The sequence below is a fragment of the Lepisosteus oculatus genome, chromosome 25, assembly GCF_040954835.1.
Source record: "Lepisosteus oculatus isolate fLepOcu1 chromosome 25, fLepOcu1.hap2, whole genome shotgun sequence".
Classification (NCBI taxonomy): Eukaryota; Metazoa; Chordata; class Actinopteri; order Semionotiformes; family Lepisosteidae; genus Lepisosteus; species Lepisosteus oculatus.
This window is the reverse complement of record NC_090720.1, coordinates 6,613,804-6,629,921: the sequence shown is the minus strand read 5'-3', so window position 1 is coordinate 6,629,921 and position 16,118 is coordinate 6,613,804. Positions and strand designations below refer to the sequence as shown.

Below are 16,118 nucleotides of genomic sequence, written 5' to 3'. Positions count from 1 at the left end.
GTACAGCTATATAAACCTGGAACACATGAAGTTGCTGTACTGACTCGATGACCCCAGAATGGCTCGGGTTGTGGCCGTTGCTTAGTTAGAGATGAGTAAGACAGTTTCTATTTCTGGCACAGTTTACAGCAGTTTGCAACACTCCTGCAGAAAGGAGGCCAGCAGAAAAGGAGGAAACGGCAGCTAACACCAGCTTGCAAGAGCGTGCAACCTTAGGCAGAACTCCTATTTCACAGTTTGCTCTGTTAAGGCTTCCTGTTTCAGAATGCTTCAATACAGCATGTAAAAAAGCTGTAAATTAATCTTTAAAATAGTGCAATCTAACGCATTTCAGATCGGTACAGTATGAAAAGAAATAAAATTGAAAGAGTTAATGATGTGCAAATGACTGCCGAAGTGAGGTCTTCAGCTTTTTAGTTTATATTTAAAAACATTTATATGACAACTGAGAAAAATGCCACTTATGATGGATCAGTTATATTTCTAATGAAACTGTGCAAAATTAGTTAACTGGTATAAACTAACAAGAGTGAATGCGTTTGTGCACCTGGAAATTTTGTTTGCTTAAAATGAACATGTTTAAATGCTAAGTTTCAATGATTTGTTTTTTAATTTTAAAAAATTAAATTTAAATTTACTTTTATAGTTTTGTATGACAAAGGTATTACAGGTAGCTACCAATCCAAAGAAGAAGACTTGTTTTAACTCCACCTGTCTGTTACTCTTGTCATCTGATATTTCATTAAATACTAACTGGAAACAAACTCTAAAAGAGGATTATACCAAAATATTTATATATAAATAATATATATAGAAGCTTTCACATTTCATTACACAAATACAGGCACCCAAGGGATTTGTTTCCTATGACAATTAAAACATTTACAGCATATTTGGGTAGCACTGTTCTGCAAAATTTAGTGCTACTGCCTCATAGCCCAGGGCTCCAATTCTGGTCTTGGGCATCTGTCACCAAAGAGTTTTAATATTCTCCCTGAGTTTGCAGGAGCTTTTGCCTAGTGATCTGATTTCCTCCCAATTCCCAGAAAGATGGTGGCTATGCTTGAATGGTTATTCTAATTTTTTTCTCAATGTCTCTGCAATGACCAGTCACCCTACCTGTGGGGGAGCAGTTTTGCGCTCTCAGTCCCAAAATGTACCCTATACTTGCCGTGACCTTCACCAGAACAAGCAACTTGCTAATAATGGATGGTTAGAAGAATGCTTAGCATATCCATTTACATAGGAAAAATAAAAAATAGTTTAATGTTTTAATATATCTAAAATCCACTTTAAGATACAAAATGTATCTATTGCAGCAAAGAACATGAGAACGTCTGCAAAAGAAGCTGAGTGATCTCTTCTTTCTAGCCTGGCAAGAGTGACCAGAGCATGGTTTCCTAATGTCTCTGTGGTCAAATCTGAAAGCACGAGACCTGGTGAGTGACAGAGCCCCTACCTTCAAGAGTTTCACAGGTTCCTACTATCAGTGTCTGTGTGGTCAAGTCTGAATGCAGAGCGTGTGTTGTGTGAGCATGTCTGCAGTGTGTTCATCATTCTGAACTTGCTATAGGAGAGTCTCTGAGATTTGAACGTAGACAGTCCTGTAGCCAAGGAATTCTGAGTTTTGAGAACACAAGTTGCAGCAATTTTCACGCAAATGTCTCAGGAAACACCATCAGCCTATTTCAGGTGTATCCCAGTTGCATGCAGTCTTTTCACAAGCCTCACAGGAAAGTGGAATAATCTCTTTTGACTTCATTAAAGGCCAGACAGCAGCTGCTGATGTATCTGCTTCATCCTTCACTGCAGTAGCACCACTGACTGACCCAGAAAGCTCTGCCTAGACAGCGCAGCCCTGAACACAAGCAGATTACAACACCTCAAGCCTAAAAGCCTATAAAGTGTTAGAATCAAGTGTTATAATATAAATATGATATAAAGACGCCCACATCACAAATACCTTCAACACTGAACAAGACGTGCTTGTCCTCACCCTAAGAACGAGCCGGAAATTGCACATTTTGAGACTCTGGTATGCAATGGCCAATCATTATCAAAAGAACGAAAACACAACCTTTGCAGCTGCCTGGAATAAAATTTAAGCAAGCTCTTCACTAAAAAAACAAAACAATTTGAGCTGCATTCATTTAAAAGCAGCACAAATAATACAGGGTGTCTTACCTAAACATGAATAAATCACATAAGTATTACATCACAAAAATATGAAAACTATTTTTCTTGAGATATACTGTTCTAATGAAAATGTTCTATCTTAAGAAGAGTATTAATTCCCATCTTTACATGATAAAAACTGAGACCCTGGCTTGCTGCTGTGTTTTCTTGTTCAAGTGGCTTAAGATATGATACAGTGTGTTGGTAAAGATATAGGCCTAGTCTATATATAATTTGTTTTACAACTGATACCAAGCTGCAACTACAAAACTAAAAATTTAATGCTAGTTATTTTCAAAAAGTGTAACAGTGTGTGCTAATCAAAAAATGACTTTTTTTTAAGTTTTCAAACTTCAGAATGAATAAATGTTCACACAGCCAATATAAAACCTGACCTGCTCCATCTCTCAGTCTAATTCTTATACACGTCTCTGTCTACAGGCCGAATTTTGGAGGACATAACACTAAAGCCCTACAGGAAAAAATGTCTGCACATTTGGTTTGAAGATGCAGTTAAATCCTCTGATTTTTTTCCAACAACCAGATCATCCAATCGTTTTACTGTATGATGTTATCATTCCCATTCACTGATAAAGCTACTCTTTTGTGAGCATATCCCAAAATGGAATTTAAGGACACCTTAGGAAGGACACTAGGTGAACAGGACCCACGCATCACGAAACAACTGTTTCACCGGCGAGCAGCAAAAGGGCAAAACGTTCAATTCGGGAATCAGTGCACCTGCTTCTACATTTGCAAAAGAATGCAGTCTTTTTTTTTTTAATCACACCGTGCTAAAAGGTGATGACTGGAATCGCTTGCTCTCCAATAGCCTGCCTCTGCCTTCCGCGCAATATTATATAAAACCGCACTCAGTGAAGCGCTTCGCTGCAGGCGAGGAAGAGACGGAGCAAAAGAAAACAGCTCGGAAGAAACACTGCGGATTCAAGAAAGACAGAAACGTCGGTTTGGGGGTATCGGAGCAGGAGTTACGTGCATCCGAGGGCTGCAGGTAAACCACGCCTGAACTCAGACGTCGCCCGGGGCATCCGACAGCAGCGGCATCTCCGGCGTCAGATTAAACCGATTCAGGACGAGTCAGAGGCGCCATAAACATGGAAGAGTACAGCCCCCCCCGACACGGCGGCTCATCGCTCCGGCCTTGCACAGGCTCCGCGCTTAAACCCCGGCTGCGGCACGTTTAACACAAATCACTCCCCCTCTGGCCTGACTTTCACGTATAATCAGTCCTGCAGATGTTAAAGCTCCGAAATTAACCACCTCGTTTAACTACTGACTACCGAGTCATGCGTGTCCTTCCTAGCTTTTTTTTTTAAAGCACACAAGACGCACAGACAACTGCAACGCGTTGTGGGTATTGCAAGCACTTCGACTCTGTTTAAAAAAAATGAATGCGGTCCCTTTAAAATATAACGGATAATTTGATAAATGCTATAACGGACAAAGTTTTTTTTTTTTAATCCTCCTTGTTGTGGAGATACGGAAAGAAGCGAGCCGATTAACACGTTTTCCTCAGCGCCCCATTAAATACGAGTCTTTGCGTGCTTTGTATTTGAGTAGTAACGTGTCCAAAATTAAATGTACTGTAGCGCGCACATCCTGCAACAGCAGATTTTTGTCTTTTGTTTCGCCTTCTATACAAAAAAAAAAACACTGCGTGTAAACCTTGCAAGGCAGCGAAGTAAAACAGCTGCTTTTTTACAGCACGGGCAACAACGATAACTACCGCTGAAAACGTGGAACAAGGCCTTTCTTACCTGTGACACGTCCAGTCAAAATACACGGTAAATCCCGATAAGTTTTCGGGAGTAACCCAGCAACGGAATTCCCAATCCTAGTCACGCCAGCACCTCTTGTTTTTACCGCTTTGACATCCCCACCACGCGCTGCCGCATACCCCCGCCCGCTCGCCCGCGGGGGAGCTGCCATTGGACGAGAGGGCCAGAGGTCGCCAGCGGCGGCGCTGCTATTGGACGGCGGCGCTGTCTCTCTCGGCCTGCCCCCGGGGGCGGGCCGAGTTGCTGCGTCGCCGCGGACGACAGCGCTGCAATACGGCCCGCGGGACGTCTGTTGCCGCCATGGCGTTACGCCATTGGTCTGAGCGTCTGGTTTGAAAACGAGAGAAGTTGCCGCACTCCACGGCCTGCGAGGTTTGGTTCGTTACAAGCAGAGGTACCGCAGGAATCAAGTTTGGCAGGTCCAACGCGCAGCCTGGTCTAGCGTGATATAATTGGCCGATAGCCATCAAATCACGCATTCAATCTCTGCCTGTTACCAGGTAGTTTAATTTACATAAGGAATGTCAGAACACAGTCGGTGCCTTGTGTTATACCAACAACATTATTGTTTTTTTTTTACAATAAAAGCAACGAACTGTAAAGCAATTTATGTTAGGCAAAACACCAAAATACAGCCTAACCTAAGTGTTTTATAACCTAAAACACAATTATGTCATGCCAGCTCGGTTTACACTTGAAACTCAAGAAGCGATTCCATGATTTGTTTTGAAGGGGGTCTGCCCTTACCATCTTTTTGAAACAGGAGAAATGCTGAACGATTTTTTAACAGTTAGACACAAGTACAGTACACCCAGTGAAGGGAGTCCTGGGGTTAGTTTCGAAGCCTGTCCACACTTCCAATAAAAAAATGGGTTGTGCAACGCAGGCTTTTATTTTCATTTCAGATCAACTTCTCAGTTTGTCAGCAGCTGATGTATTAGACACCTAAAGTCAGCATTATTCCATCAAGGCGAAGACAGTCGGGCAAAATGCACTTGACACATTTACATATCTGACTGCATTTAGTGGATTAACGACTCCTGTATCAGTAACCCCCCGTCATCATGCTTTTGAGATATGATCTGCACTTGAGTAGATCCACTGAACTTCCACAAACCTTACAGTGATCTGTATTAACAAACATTAAAAAATGCAATACTCATACTAAAAGAGCAACAGTTAAACTCTCACAATGGAAGGTTAAAAAAATAAAGCTTATGAACATATTCCACATGGTGTTAGAAGGTGTTGAAATGCTAATGCTCAACATAAACCCCCCCCCCCACACACACACTCTCCCTACGTTGTTCTGGGGAATGAGCTGAGAGCTGTCTATCGAAGCCACTACAGAACCAGTAGGCCATTTTCAATGGGATCTGGGCTCCATGGATTATCTGCTTCTCAGAACTAGAGCAGGGGGCAGTTGAATGGGCTGTCTAAGGTACCAACCCACTTCAGTTCTCCTGTCTCCTAAATTTTTTTAATGCAAACCAAAAATAATGCAAAGGCATGATAAGCAATGACACATAAAGAAGGAAAGCACTGATCTACCTGGACCTCCACAAGTAAACAAATTAAACACCCCAGATATTTTTAAGCAAGCTTTTGTGAGGGTCGTATAGTATGCGTCTCTATAAAAGGAGAGCCAGGAGGAAAATCTCCAATAAGCACCATGTTGATGTGAAATACATTCTTCGGCAGGTGTTTATAAAGAATACACAACCACTGCACCACTTTAATCATCTTGTTTATTCAGTTCTGAACGAGGGATTCTAACACCGGAGCTCTGGTTTCCTTTCAGAAGATGTTTAGCTCATTGCTGCCGTTTTCTACCGTACCCACTATGGCAATGCACAAAAGAAGCTTTTTTAAAAAATAAATTACACCATCCATTAGCTTGCCTTCAGGATACTCCCAGTAATGCATTTTACTCAGCCATGGAAAGTTGATCCCTGCTGGCAAAAGATAAACAGCTAAATTAAAGTTAAATGACACGCAACCAGATCAGATATTCGCACTAGCCAATTTCACACATACAACAGCTCCGGCCGAAACCAGCTTGCGATTCTCCTATGGTAATAACATTGCAAAATCCTACTTTAAGAACAGGCACCGGAAGCTTTTAAGCCATTTTAAACTGCAAAATCATTCTACAGGAGGTGTTGCGCAATCCAGTCAATACAAGGGGGCTGGGTGCAGTAAGTTAATATGACAGACGACACCAAATACATGTGTTTCCCTTACTAAGAAATAGCGCAGCAAAAGAGACTTTTAAGCAAAACCCGCAATGATGCCTTTCAGAACTTCAGGGTCCTTCGTTTTTAGTACACTCAGAGAATGGGACAGGGTCAGAGAGGGTGCAGTTGGTTTATTCATAGAGATCGTTAGATCAACAAAATCATTATTCTTATTCCACCCATGCATGGAGCCTAATATAGCAATATTGTTCCTGAAATGTTAGCGACCGGCACAATAAAGCAGAACACATCTAACAGTTTGTTTGATTAATGACAGACATTAAAAGGAGAAATCATCGTTCATTCCATGCCACCCACTCTTCCCCTAATTACAAAACCCCCTGTGAACAACAACACTAAAAATCAAAGCAAAGGGATTGCAGTTTCCCCTTTTATACCAAGACCCCTGCTGCTGTGTCCCGCAACAGTCTCCTCTATTAAAATCAGTTCACAAAGCACAGATTCTTTTGTAAAACAGATATACTGGATGTCTCTTATGCATGGAAGGGGTAACAGTTATGGGGCGCCATGATCTTTATGACAAGCCAAACACTGAGCCCTCTCTCTAAAGGGATGGTTGTAAAAGGGTAAGTGCCCGTTATCAAGCTGGGGTTCTGTTCGAGCTTCGCGGGCCAACTCAGTCTTTCAGAACCAGAGGCGCCTTGACCTGAGCTGCCACCTCTGGGCCCAGCAGCGCCTCCACGATGGCCAGGGCGAACTCAAAGCTGGTCCCGGGGCCCCGGCTGGTGATGAGGTTGCCATCCTTTTGCACCCGAGCCTCTGAGTACTTGTAGTGCTCTGCAGGAGAGGAGTTTACCCATGAGACTCAACGGTAACAGACTGTGAAGGCTAAGAGTGCTATACTGGTACGCAAAGCAGAAGGTAAAATAAAGCAGAAAAAAAGCCAAATCCAATATTTACAAAAGCAAACCCCGGCACTATGGTAATGTCAATATAGATACTCTTGTTGGAGCCAACTTTGCACCTTACCCCTCTCTATAATGCCACCCAGGCTCGCTGTCCAAGCTGAGAAAGTACGAGAGGGAATTTCAGCACAAGCGGATGTTTTCAGCACCCCCTGCTGGACTATACACCTCATAGCAATTTGTTTTAACTTTTTAAACAAATTTAGGAAAATGTGCACATGCATGTTTTTTTTCCTCATCTCACACCGTTATTGTCTTTGTGTGGCAACGGGACCTTTTTTGTCAGGGTGCAGCTGGTGTGCAGTAACACAAAAAGTCAGGTCAAAGGCTAGCCGCTGAAGTCTGAGCTCCGAGTCTTGAACGCATCGTTTAAAGGTTCACCACAATCCATTCCAATCAGTTCGCAAACTCTCTCTGCATTTCCTCAATGGTATATCAGCAGGGGACAGTTCTCTTGAGTATCTCAGAATCCTTAAACCTGTAGATCACAGAGCTTTTCTGGCTCCTTACAGATGTCAAAATTTGTGTTTATACCACACATCAGATGATCACTGCGTTTCAAAACAAACACCAGACAAATCAATGGATAATGAAGATGATACAAACCCTTTCAGGTAGTGCAGATTATAGCCCTTACTTCTTTATTAACGGGAACTGATAGTGAATGTAACAGTGAGCATGTGCTCAATGGTGACACAAGCGGTGAGCTTCTTTTTGCCTGGCCCTGCAGATATCCATTACCTCCATTCATCATCTTGTCCTTGGCGAGGGGGTGGGTGGTGACAGTGCTGCCGTAGGCAATGCCATGAGCAAGGAGGGCCGTGGGACCTAGAACACAAGACACGTCTTTCAGACACGCTGCGCGGTCGCTGACACCTGGGCACTGTCTGTGGAATGCAGGTGGCTCACTAAGGGACGTCAGAGAGGCTACTGGAACTGACCTGAGCTGCCCAAAAGCAAAGGCCTTAACATAAAAGGTTTCCTAACAGAATATATAAGTTTACCCAATTAATTACCCGCCTTAATCAACTAACAATTTATTCCCTGCATTTTATAAACTCAGAATTGCTCAGATGTAACTTGCCTTTATAGCACTGAATTCAATGCTCAGAGGATGTCATTTTATAATGGTCTTAGAAAAGGAAGCATTTTATTGGTTCATTTTAGTTCAGTTATGTAAGAACTGCATCCAGATAGTTCAGCTGCACAAGTTTAATAAATGGCAAGTACTGTAAAAAATGAATATGATTTGGCTCAGCTATAATGTAAATACAAAGTCTGCAGCTTACAACACATTTTCAATGTCATACATCTTATGTAGTCTTGCTGGATCTCCTGACCATTACAGAATGATGCAGTAAAGGCATGTGCATTCAGCTTTCTGTGCCAACAGGTATTTAGTACCTTTGTGCATATTTAACCATGTAACCATTCATTCTTAGACATCTTTCATATTCCAAACAATCACTCTTTTCTTATTACATGTGAACTGTATTTTTTAGTCAATTTAAGAATGCTAAATACTAGAGAAAAGCAAAAAAACAACAGAACTTAGCAGACTTAGTAAGAGCTAAAGAAGACAGTTTGAAAAGGTTACGTCTTTCAGTAATGTATGTATAAACGATATAGTTCTTGGAATATCCATTAGTAGTACCATTAAGAACAATCAATTCCATGTTAAACAAGTACTCAAGATATTGCAACACAAGCAAAATTAAAACAGTAGAGTACAACTTAAACCCAAGACTCCAAGACTCAAACAGCAAAAAAAGAAGGGAAAATTCATTCAATGCCCATTCTTTCACTAACTACTTTATGTTTGCTGCATTAATATTGGCAGTACCCTTCTTTAGATGGAACAAAAAATCATTATGCAGGAGGATGAGAGCTATTGATTAAAACTCCTGGCTAGAATCCTACAAACTTTCCTGATTACACTCTCCCAGTTGCACTATTCTCTTCTCTTGTTACGTGACCTGAGGCACTGTGAAAGAGACTCAGTTGGAGCGAGTGCTGGTTTCAGAGAATGAGAAAAAAAACCACACAGCACCATTTGAGCACAAGGAACACATACCAGGTTCTGACTACACTGTGGTGTAGGCTCAGTCACCAGAGCACGCCAGGGTACCAGACAGAGTAGCAGGACCACGCTAGCAGTTCCAGTCTAGCTGAGTGGTGTCCAAAAGATTAATCAATTCTTATTCCTAATAAAGATCGAAAGACACCTGAGCCTATCCCAAAATCCCAGGGCTCGAGGAGGAACTACACCCTAGATAGGATGCCTCTCCATCCGACGGAAGATATACAAGAACAAAGTAACGATTAAACACACAAATTTACCTAGCCACATTTATCTGGTCTTTGGACAGCTGGAGAAAACAAGAAGACACAGAGAACACCCACACCAACTCAGGAAGAACATGTAGACATCACGCAGAAGACATCACAATCTGGAATCAAATCCCAGAATGCCAAATCAGACTTTCAGAGCATGCTGAAGAAGCAGTGTGTTCATTCTTTCCCGTTTCCAGCTGACTGGTGTGTGCAATGTGCTAAACTGAAAACAGCGCAAGTGAAATTAGAAATCAGCCGAGTTATCAATACAGGTAGTTTGTGTTTTAAAGGATAGCTGTGTTCCTGAAAAATGCCACTAAACTACAAAATGCATAGATTAAAAACAAATTTCCTGTAAGAGTTCCTGTGATACAAATAATCGCACGTTCACTCAATAAAAGATGTTCTTATAGTTGTGCTAAAAGTCAGTTCTAAATTAAATGTTTCTTCCTGTTTATTGACAGGTAAAAGGTGAAAGCAAGACTCATTAGTGGTGAGTGATAAACAGAGTGGAAAATGGCCACAGACGCATCTCCACAGCACAGTTGCTTTTTTGGTCCTTTTACTCTCAGTGAGCTATTTAAATGCCATTTATTTTAAAATCTCCTAAGTAACACTACACATCATCTTTATGTAGGTTTTCAGATTATTATTAATTTAAGATTGAATAAATTCGACTGTAAAACAAAACAATGTAAATGTTGATGATTTAGGTTTTTGTTATAAAGGATTAAAAGAATGTTCTATTTACAAATTATTCACACCGTCTTAGGATTTTTCCCCCACACTGTTTTACAGTATTATTTTCGATTTTCCACAATAGTAACATAAGGTACAGCCTAAGACAATAAAGACATTGTACAAACTGAGCTAGCGTGAGACAATGGGAGATGAATGGTGGCTGGAAGAGCACAGAGACAGATTACCCAGCCGTCTGTGCATCATGGATGCAATTCTCCTCATATCTCTACTCACAGCTGGTACGCACAGCCTGTACTGTCTCAAACACTGTCGGTGTGGCTGCTGCTGGCCGCACCAGCAATTGTTAAAATGTGAACTCAATCTAGTTTAAAAACCAGTATATTCTTGGAGGTGCCATAAAACACAAATGTGAAAATTATGAGCATGTAAATCAAGAGCTACTCATGCTGCTATATTGCATCTTATGCTTCCGATACTTTTTCTACTGCAGGGAAGCACTAAAAACATGCCCATGTATTTAACACAGAGGAGGCGGTACTATTGTACTGTGACATTGACAGAAATACATTTGGGCGATAAGCGTTTCCAAGTCCGGGAAATCAATGTCCTTGCACAGGAGCCAGGTATAATGTCATAGACCCGCTCGCGTTCGGAAACCTTGTCCTCATTAAAGATTCCTGTGGGGATGTCAGGCTGTTCCCAGGACACCCTTCACTGTGGTTTGCACTGCTGCACAGGCTGGCCGTCTTTGTTCTGTGCCATCTGCAGTGGCCTTCCAGTACCCTTGCTCAGTCAGGAATACACTTCAATCTCCTCCGCTGCGCCTCATGGAAAACATCCGCAGGGAGATTCATCAAGGTGCGACATTCTTCACCTCTTTTTGGTCGTGAACACAAACCTTTTATTTATACTTTCTTGTGGCTGTAGATCTCTATGCTGCCTTGTCATAAGGTGATGTAAAAACAACACTACATCCCTCTTCCTAAGCAAGGAGTGGTGGCACTGTGGCTAAGGATCTGCGCCTGTGGCTGGAGGGTTGCTGGTTCAAATCCTGCGTCCAGCAGAGGAATCCTACTTCGTTGGGCCCCTGAGCAAGGCCCTTAACCCCAGCTGCTCCAGGGGCACCGTATAAATGGCTGACCCTGCGCTCTGACCCCAGGCTTCTCTCTCCCTGTCTGTGTGTCTCATGAGAGCAAGCTGGCGTATGTGAAAAGACAAATTCCTAATGCAAGAAATTGTATATGGCCAATAAAGTGATCTTTGTGCTGGCCGTTATCAGCTGCAGCACTGCTTCAGCTCGATGCGTCTGCTTGCGTTCCAAGTTCTAATTCCAGTAGACACAGCCGATGTAGGAAGTGTCAGTTAAAGGTCAAGCAATTAAAGAAATACAAGAAGGATGAAGAGGATCAAAGTTTTGTTGCTATTTTTATTTTTGTTGCATAAGCGTTTGTCAGCAGTCTTATCAATGACTTTTCGTTCTGTAAGACAGAAGGGTCAGGACAACTTCATTGCATCATCCAGCATCCAATACGTTGAAAGTTGCAAGGCTCATTTGGTCTTATTTTCTTAAATTCTTTAATTAAAATCATAAAACAACGACTCCAAATCTTCACTGTTAAGTACCACAGCTCCTGCTAGATCTGCTGGGTCCACATCAGTACGAGATACAGAACCGTGCTGTCCGGGTCGGATCCGAGCAGCAGCAGTGGAAACGCCTTCCAGCTGCAGCTCAGTCAAACCAGCCCACTCATCTACAGCTGATAACTGCCAGTGAAAGTGGGGCAGATGGAATAGAAACACCTCTGTATCGATGCATTGTTAGGCTGCCAGCAGGGAATATTTGGTGATGCGCACGTTTGGGATTTCCAAAATCTGTCAGCAAATTTAAAAAACTTTTAAAAACTGATCACGTTTAAGATGCCCTTCTTTTTTCAAACTTATTACTCTATTTCAAATACATAGTTTGAAATTTTACAGCATCGTGCAAAAGTGGTCTAAATGACCTCTTTGTGCGTTTTTCTTAAGTCTTCCTATTTGTCTAGGATTTTTAAATTCTTTGACATACAGCTCTCTCCAGAAAGAGCCAGTGAATGGACTGGCACATGCATCTGTTAACAGGACAAGATTGTGTAGCCCTCTGTGCTTTCTGAATGAGCCCCCGCTCACACCTCTGCGTGCCCTGAATGAGCCCCCGCTCACACCTCTGCGTGCCCTGAATGAGCCCCCGCTCACACCTCTGCGTGCCCTGAATGAGCCGCGATATCTGGGGATACCTGCACAGATGGCAGCAATCAGCCCCTTCCTGCCTTCCTGGTCCTTCAGCACGTCTTTCACCACTGGAGACTGGAAGAAAAAACACAAGGAGTCTGGCCACACAATTCAACACTCGTATGCGCAGTAATGAAAAGTAGAGTTCTGCGCCTCTCATAGGATTCCCATGTTACATAAATACAATTACACCTTGATGCCATTAGGGGCAGCTGTTTAACTCCACACTATGTGACAGAATTAGGTTTTTGTTTCTATTAAGTAACTCTTTTCCGTTCCTATTCACCTGTCCCACTCCCCCACAGTTTTAGTGGAAACTAGGGCCCTGTGCTGCGGTCCTGCTCTTACCTCAGACAGATTCTGCGCCCCCAGGTTTCCTCCGGGTAAAACCACCACATCGTACGGGCCCTGGGGAGAAAAGGGCAGGCCACATCACTGCCGATACAGCCCTGCTTTTTCACACATCGCCACAGAACACCTCTCTACAAACGGACGGGCAGCCTTCGTTAATCCATCTGCTGTATGCAAAATAATTTGAAGCACAAAATGCCCAATGTGACCCACCGTGTGAGGAGAGCAGAGTTAATACTTCAGCCTTTACTCCTGAATCTTCCGCTAGGCTGACACAGGTGCCATTGTCAACAAGTGCGCAAGTTAACCTACAAAAAGTGCAAAGTAACCTACAAAAGCACCACTTAAAGAAAAAAAAATGGTACCACATAAATCTTAAATTAATCCTTGCCGAATCCATCAATAAATCCTAATAAAGCCCAGCCCTTGTATTCCTCAAGTCTGCAATAATATTGATGATTGTGGCCCACCAGTGTTGTTTCTTTTAACCGTTTGCCAGAAAGGAACACGCAGTGTTTTACTGTGGGTAAACTGGTGGTCAAATGCAGAGTTTAGCCTGGGTTCAGAACTACAAACTTGAATTTGACGGCATTTAAACACAAACTCCTTTCAACACATGGCGCGCACGCGTATGGGACACTGCTGCTCGGACCTGCGCGCGGGCTTCCTCCAGGCTGGCATCAGGGCAGATGAGCACGTCTCGGCTGCACTGCACGGGCTCCTTCCCCGACAGGCCGGCCAGCGTCACGCTCACCTGCGGAACAAGCGCCCTCCGTCAGGTCGATGGGTTTCTGGCCTCACACGGTGCCCAGAAATCCTTTACTGGCCTGATTCATTTCAACCCTCTTTGTATGCATATGCCGGTGATCAAAAGAATGGCATCACTAACAAACACATAAAATTACGTGCAAAGGTAAAGTCAGAGGCTAGCAATGCTTTCAAACACTGTTGGGCATGAGGCCAGCTTTACACACGCTTGCAGATGAGGCCTTGTGGGACGGCGTCCCATTCTGATCACTGAGCCTGGACTCAGGAGCTCCTTAAGGTCTCTGAGCCTTAGAGAACGCATCCCAGTGATGGACGGGGCTTGTTTCGCCTAACATTACAGTTCTGCCTCAATCAGGCAGCCTTCGCAATATTACAGAAGTCATTTTAATTAGAAATGAACTACCCAAGAACATCCCTGCAGCTAACTGACATTTACAGTAGACCCCAGATCTATCTTTATCACATTCCGCGTCACTGACCCCGCCTCTCTTCAGTTTATTGGATCACTTTCACGCCACTTTTGCACCGTGCCTGCAGACTGGTTAAGAGACATTGCTCTTTCCAGAACTATCCCATGAAGATGCACAGTGATATTCAAGTCACTGACAAGTAAATGAAAATTACAGTACCATTGTACTGTAGTCAACTGCAATGTGCAAATGCCGAGCTCTCGCATACATATTCATCTTTCAAAATCTAATCGTCCTAAGACTACGGCCTTTACTATTAACTCGGTGTCCTTGTTTTTGAGTGCTTTGTAGTATTAAACGTATTAATAATTCCAATCACTTGTTAAAAATGAAGACTTCATAGCAGCAGACAAAAATGCATCGCAGCCTTGTAGATAGCGTAACGCCGATTATTCGTCGTTATTACCGTGGATGACCGTTTCAAGGCACCGATTCATACTCAAACATCTGCTGCAACGCTGGCGGTTTATTTCGTAATTTCTTTCAGTACAAACACAGTTATGTCTTTTGTGGAAGCAAGAATATATCATATACAAGCAATAACTAAAAAATAGTTCTCTTATTCTGCAGAACAGAAGGAATGCGCATCATTAGGCCTGAGGATAGCACGTTGTTTTCATGCACCACCTATGCTGAGGTAAAGTTTAAGCGTGTCAAACTGCCGCATACAGTACAGACCCCGGCTCTGCGCATGATGTCCACCGGGATAACCGTCTCCATCTCCTCAGCACCCTTCGACAGGATAACCAGAGCCCGCTTGGCTGCCATTTGTGTGAACTCTGAAGAGCCAAAGCAAACTTCTTAGATTGAGGTTGTGAACAAAAGGCACTTGCAGACGACCTGAAACTCAACAGTGTCCACACACACACACTTCCCTAGCTACGGCAAAGGCTCGGGGACAAACAGCGCGACCGAAATGCCACGGGGGCTCAATTTTATGAGGCGCGTTCTTGATCCTAATCCACAAGGCGTGTACTTAAAGCTTTATTACCATCATTATTTCGTGTCCATACTTAACTATAAATGAAAACAACACTTGCATAACGAAATGAAGAAATGGGAAGCTTCTCAGTATGAGCTGCTGTTGGCAGGTGTGACACTTCTTCAGCCACTAGAGGGCGGTGTCACCTTAGTGATGAAGAAGCATCCTATGTGGTCCATGACATTAACACATTTTCTTTATATGTACTGTATATAGATGCTAAATATAGATATTTGCTATTCTTCTTCAGAGGTGTTAAGGGCACATGTCCACATGGTTTAATACCAGAAACAATATATATCCATTAAATTCTGCGATGTGAACACTTTTTCTAAATGCTGATGTAGAATCTCTGAAGGATGTGACATATTCCAAAAAAGCTAAAAGTGCAGGACGTCTGTGCCTATACAGATTCACCCAGTACTGCGCTGTACCGTTTTCCCTCAGACATCTCCAGCCTCTTGTGTAAAAGACGCTTCTGCACGGGCGCCTTTGTGAGAGCCCGCAAAAAGTTCAGTTTTGTGTGGGGTGTGTCACACTTATTATCACTTTTGCGCCTTTTAAAATGTTGCGATCAGCACCTTGTCAGAAATGTTCAATGTAGTCAACTATATTCAAATACAGGTTGCTTAAACTGTAATTAGTTTAGTTATAGATTACGTTTTCTCCACGTTCCTTGTGCTGTACTTTATACTTAAAAAGAAGATTTGGGATATTTTGTCATTATTTACCATTCCTAGGTTAGTAGTAGACGTGGTGGCAGCTGTATTGGTGTGTATTTAATGTTAAATTACAGTAGACCTACAAGCATAGATATTTTCTTAGGATATTTCCAGCAAATATATTAAAAGTCCCTATAGAGTGCATTAAACTGTTTGCACTTTGTTTTGTTTTTTTACACTTGTTTTATGATCGAGAGACTTTCTGTTAGTAAGAATTCCATTGTACCAGTACCGGTTACATATGGCAATAAAGTTCATGTTCAAGTTCAAAATATAATTGAAGTACTATACTTAAAATAAAGTACCCTCAGAATCTTTTACTTGATTTAAGTCCAATTGATTTAGTACTTCCATTGGTCTTAGTTTGTCAATATTTGAAATATA

General features: G+C 42.4%; 2 protein-coding genes across 4 annotated transcripts in view; both read right to left on the bottom strand.

The window, feature by feature from the left end:
* The window catches only part of kcnab2a (potassium voltage-gated channel subfamily A regulatory beta subunit 2a), a 153,098-nt gene extending 148,920 nt beyond the window's left edge, over positions 1-4,178 (bottom strand). For 2 of the 3 annotated variants that reach the window (XM_069184009.1, XM_069184008.1), the window contains exon 1: positions 3,954-4,178. The gene's annotated coding sequence lies outside the window, so the exon portion shown is untranslated. The remainder of the gene's footprint in view (positions 1-3,953) is intronic. The other variant, XM_069184012.1, reaches the window with a different exon arrangement.
* A 1,526-nt stretch (positions 4,179-5,704) lies between these two features.
* park7 (parkinson protein 7) lies at positions 5,705-14,941 on the bottom strand. The gene is made up of 6 exons (XM_006641940.3): positions 14,709-14,941; positions 13,445-13,546; positions 12,790-12,849; positions 12,447-12,516; positions 7,879-7,965; positions 5,705-7,009 (listed from the first exon to the last, which is right to left on the bottom strand). Exons 1-6 carry the CDS (start codon positions 14,796-14,798, stop codon positions 6,849-6,851), a joined length of 570 nt encoding a protein of 189 aa, XP_006642003.1. The 5' UTR covers positions 14,799-14,941; the 3' UTR covers positions 5,705-6,848.
* Positions 14,942-16,118: the final 1,177 nt, after the last annotated feature.

Excerpts from the sequence above, each read along its gene's own strand:
- park7 (XM_006641940.3), bottom strand. The coding sequence starts at position 14,798 with ATGGCAGCCAAGCGGGCTCTGGTTATCCTGTCGAAGGGTGCTGAGGAG. Across the intron at positions 13,547-14,708 it reads ACATCATGCGCAGAGCCGGG|GTGAGCGTGACGCTGGCCGG; the intron begins GTCTGTACTGTA and ends CTTGTTCCGCAG. Across the intron at positions 12,850-13,444 it reads TGGAGGAAGCCCGCGCGCAG|GGCCCGTACGATGTGGTGGT; the intron begins GTCCGAGCAGCA and ends TTTTCTCCCCAG.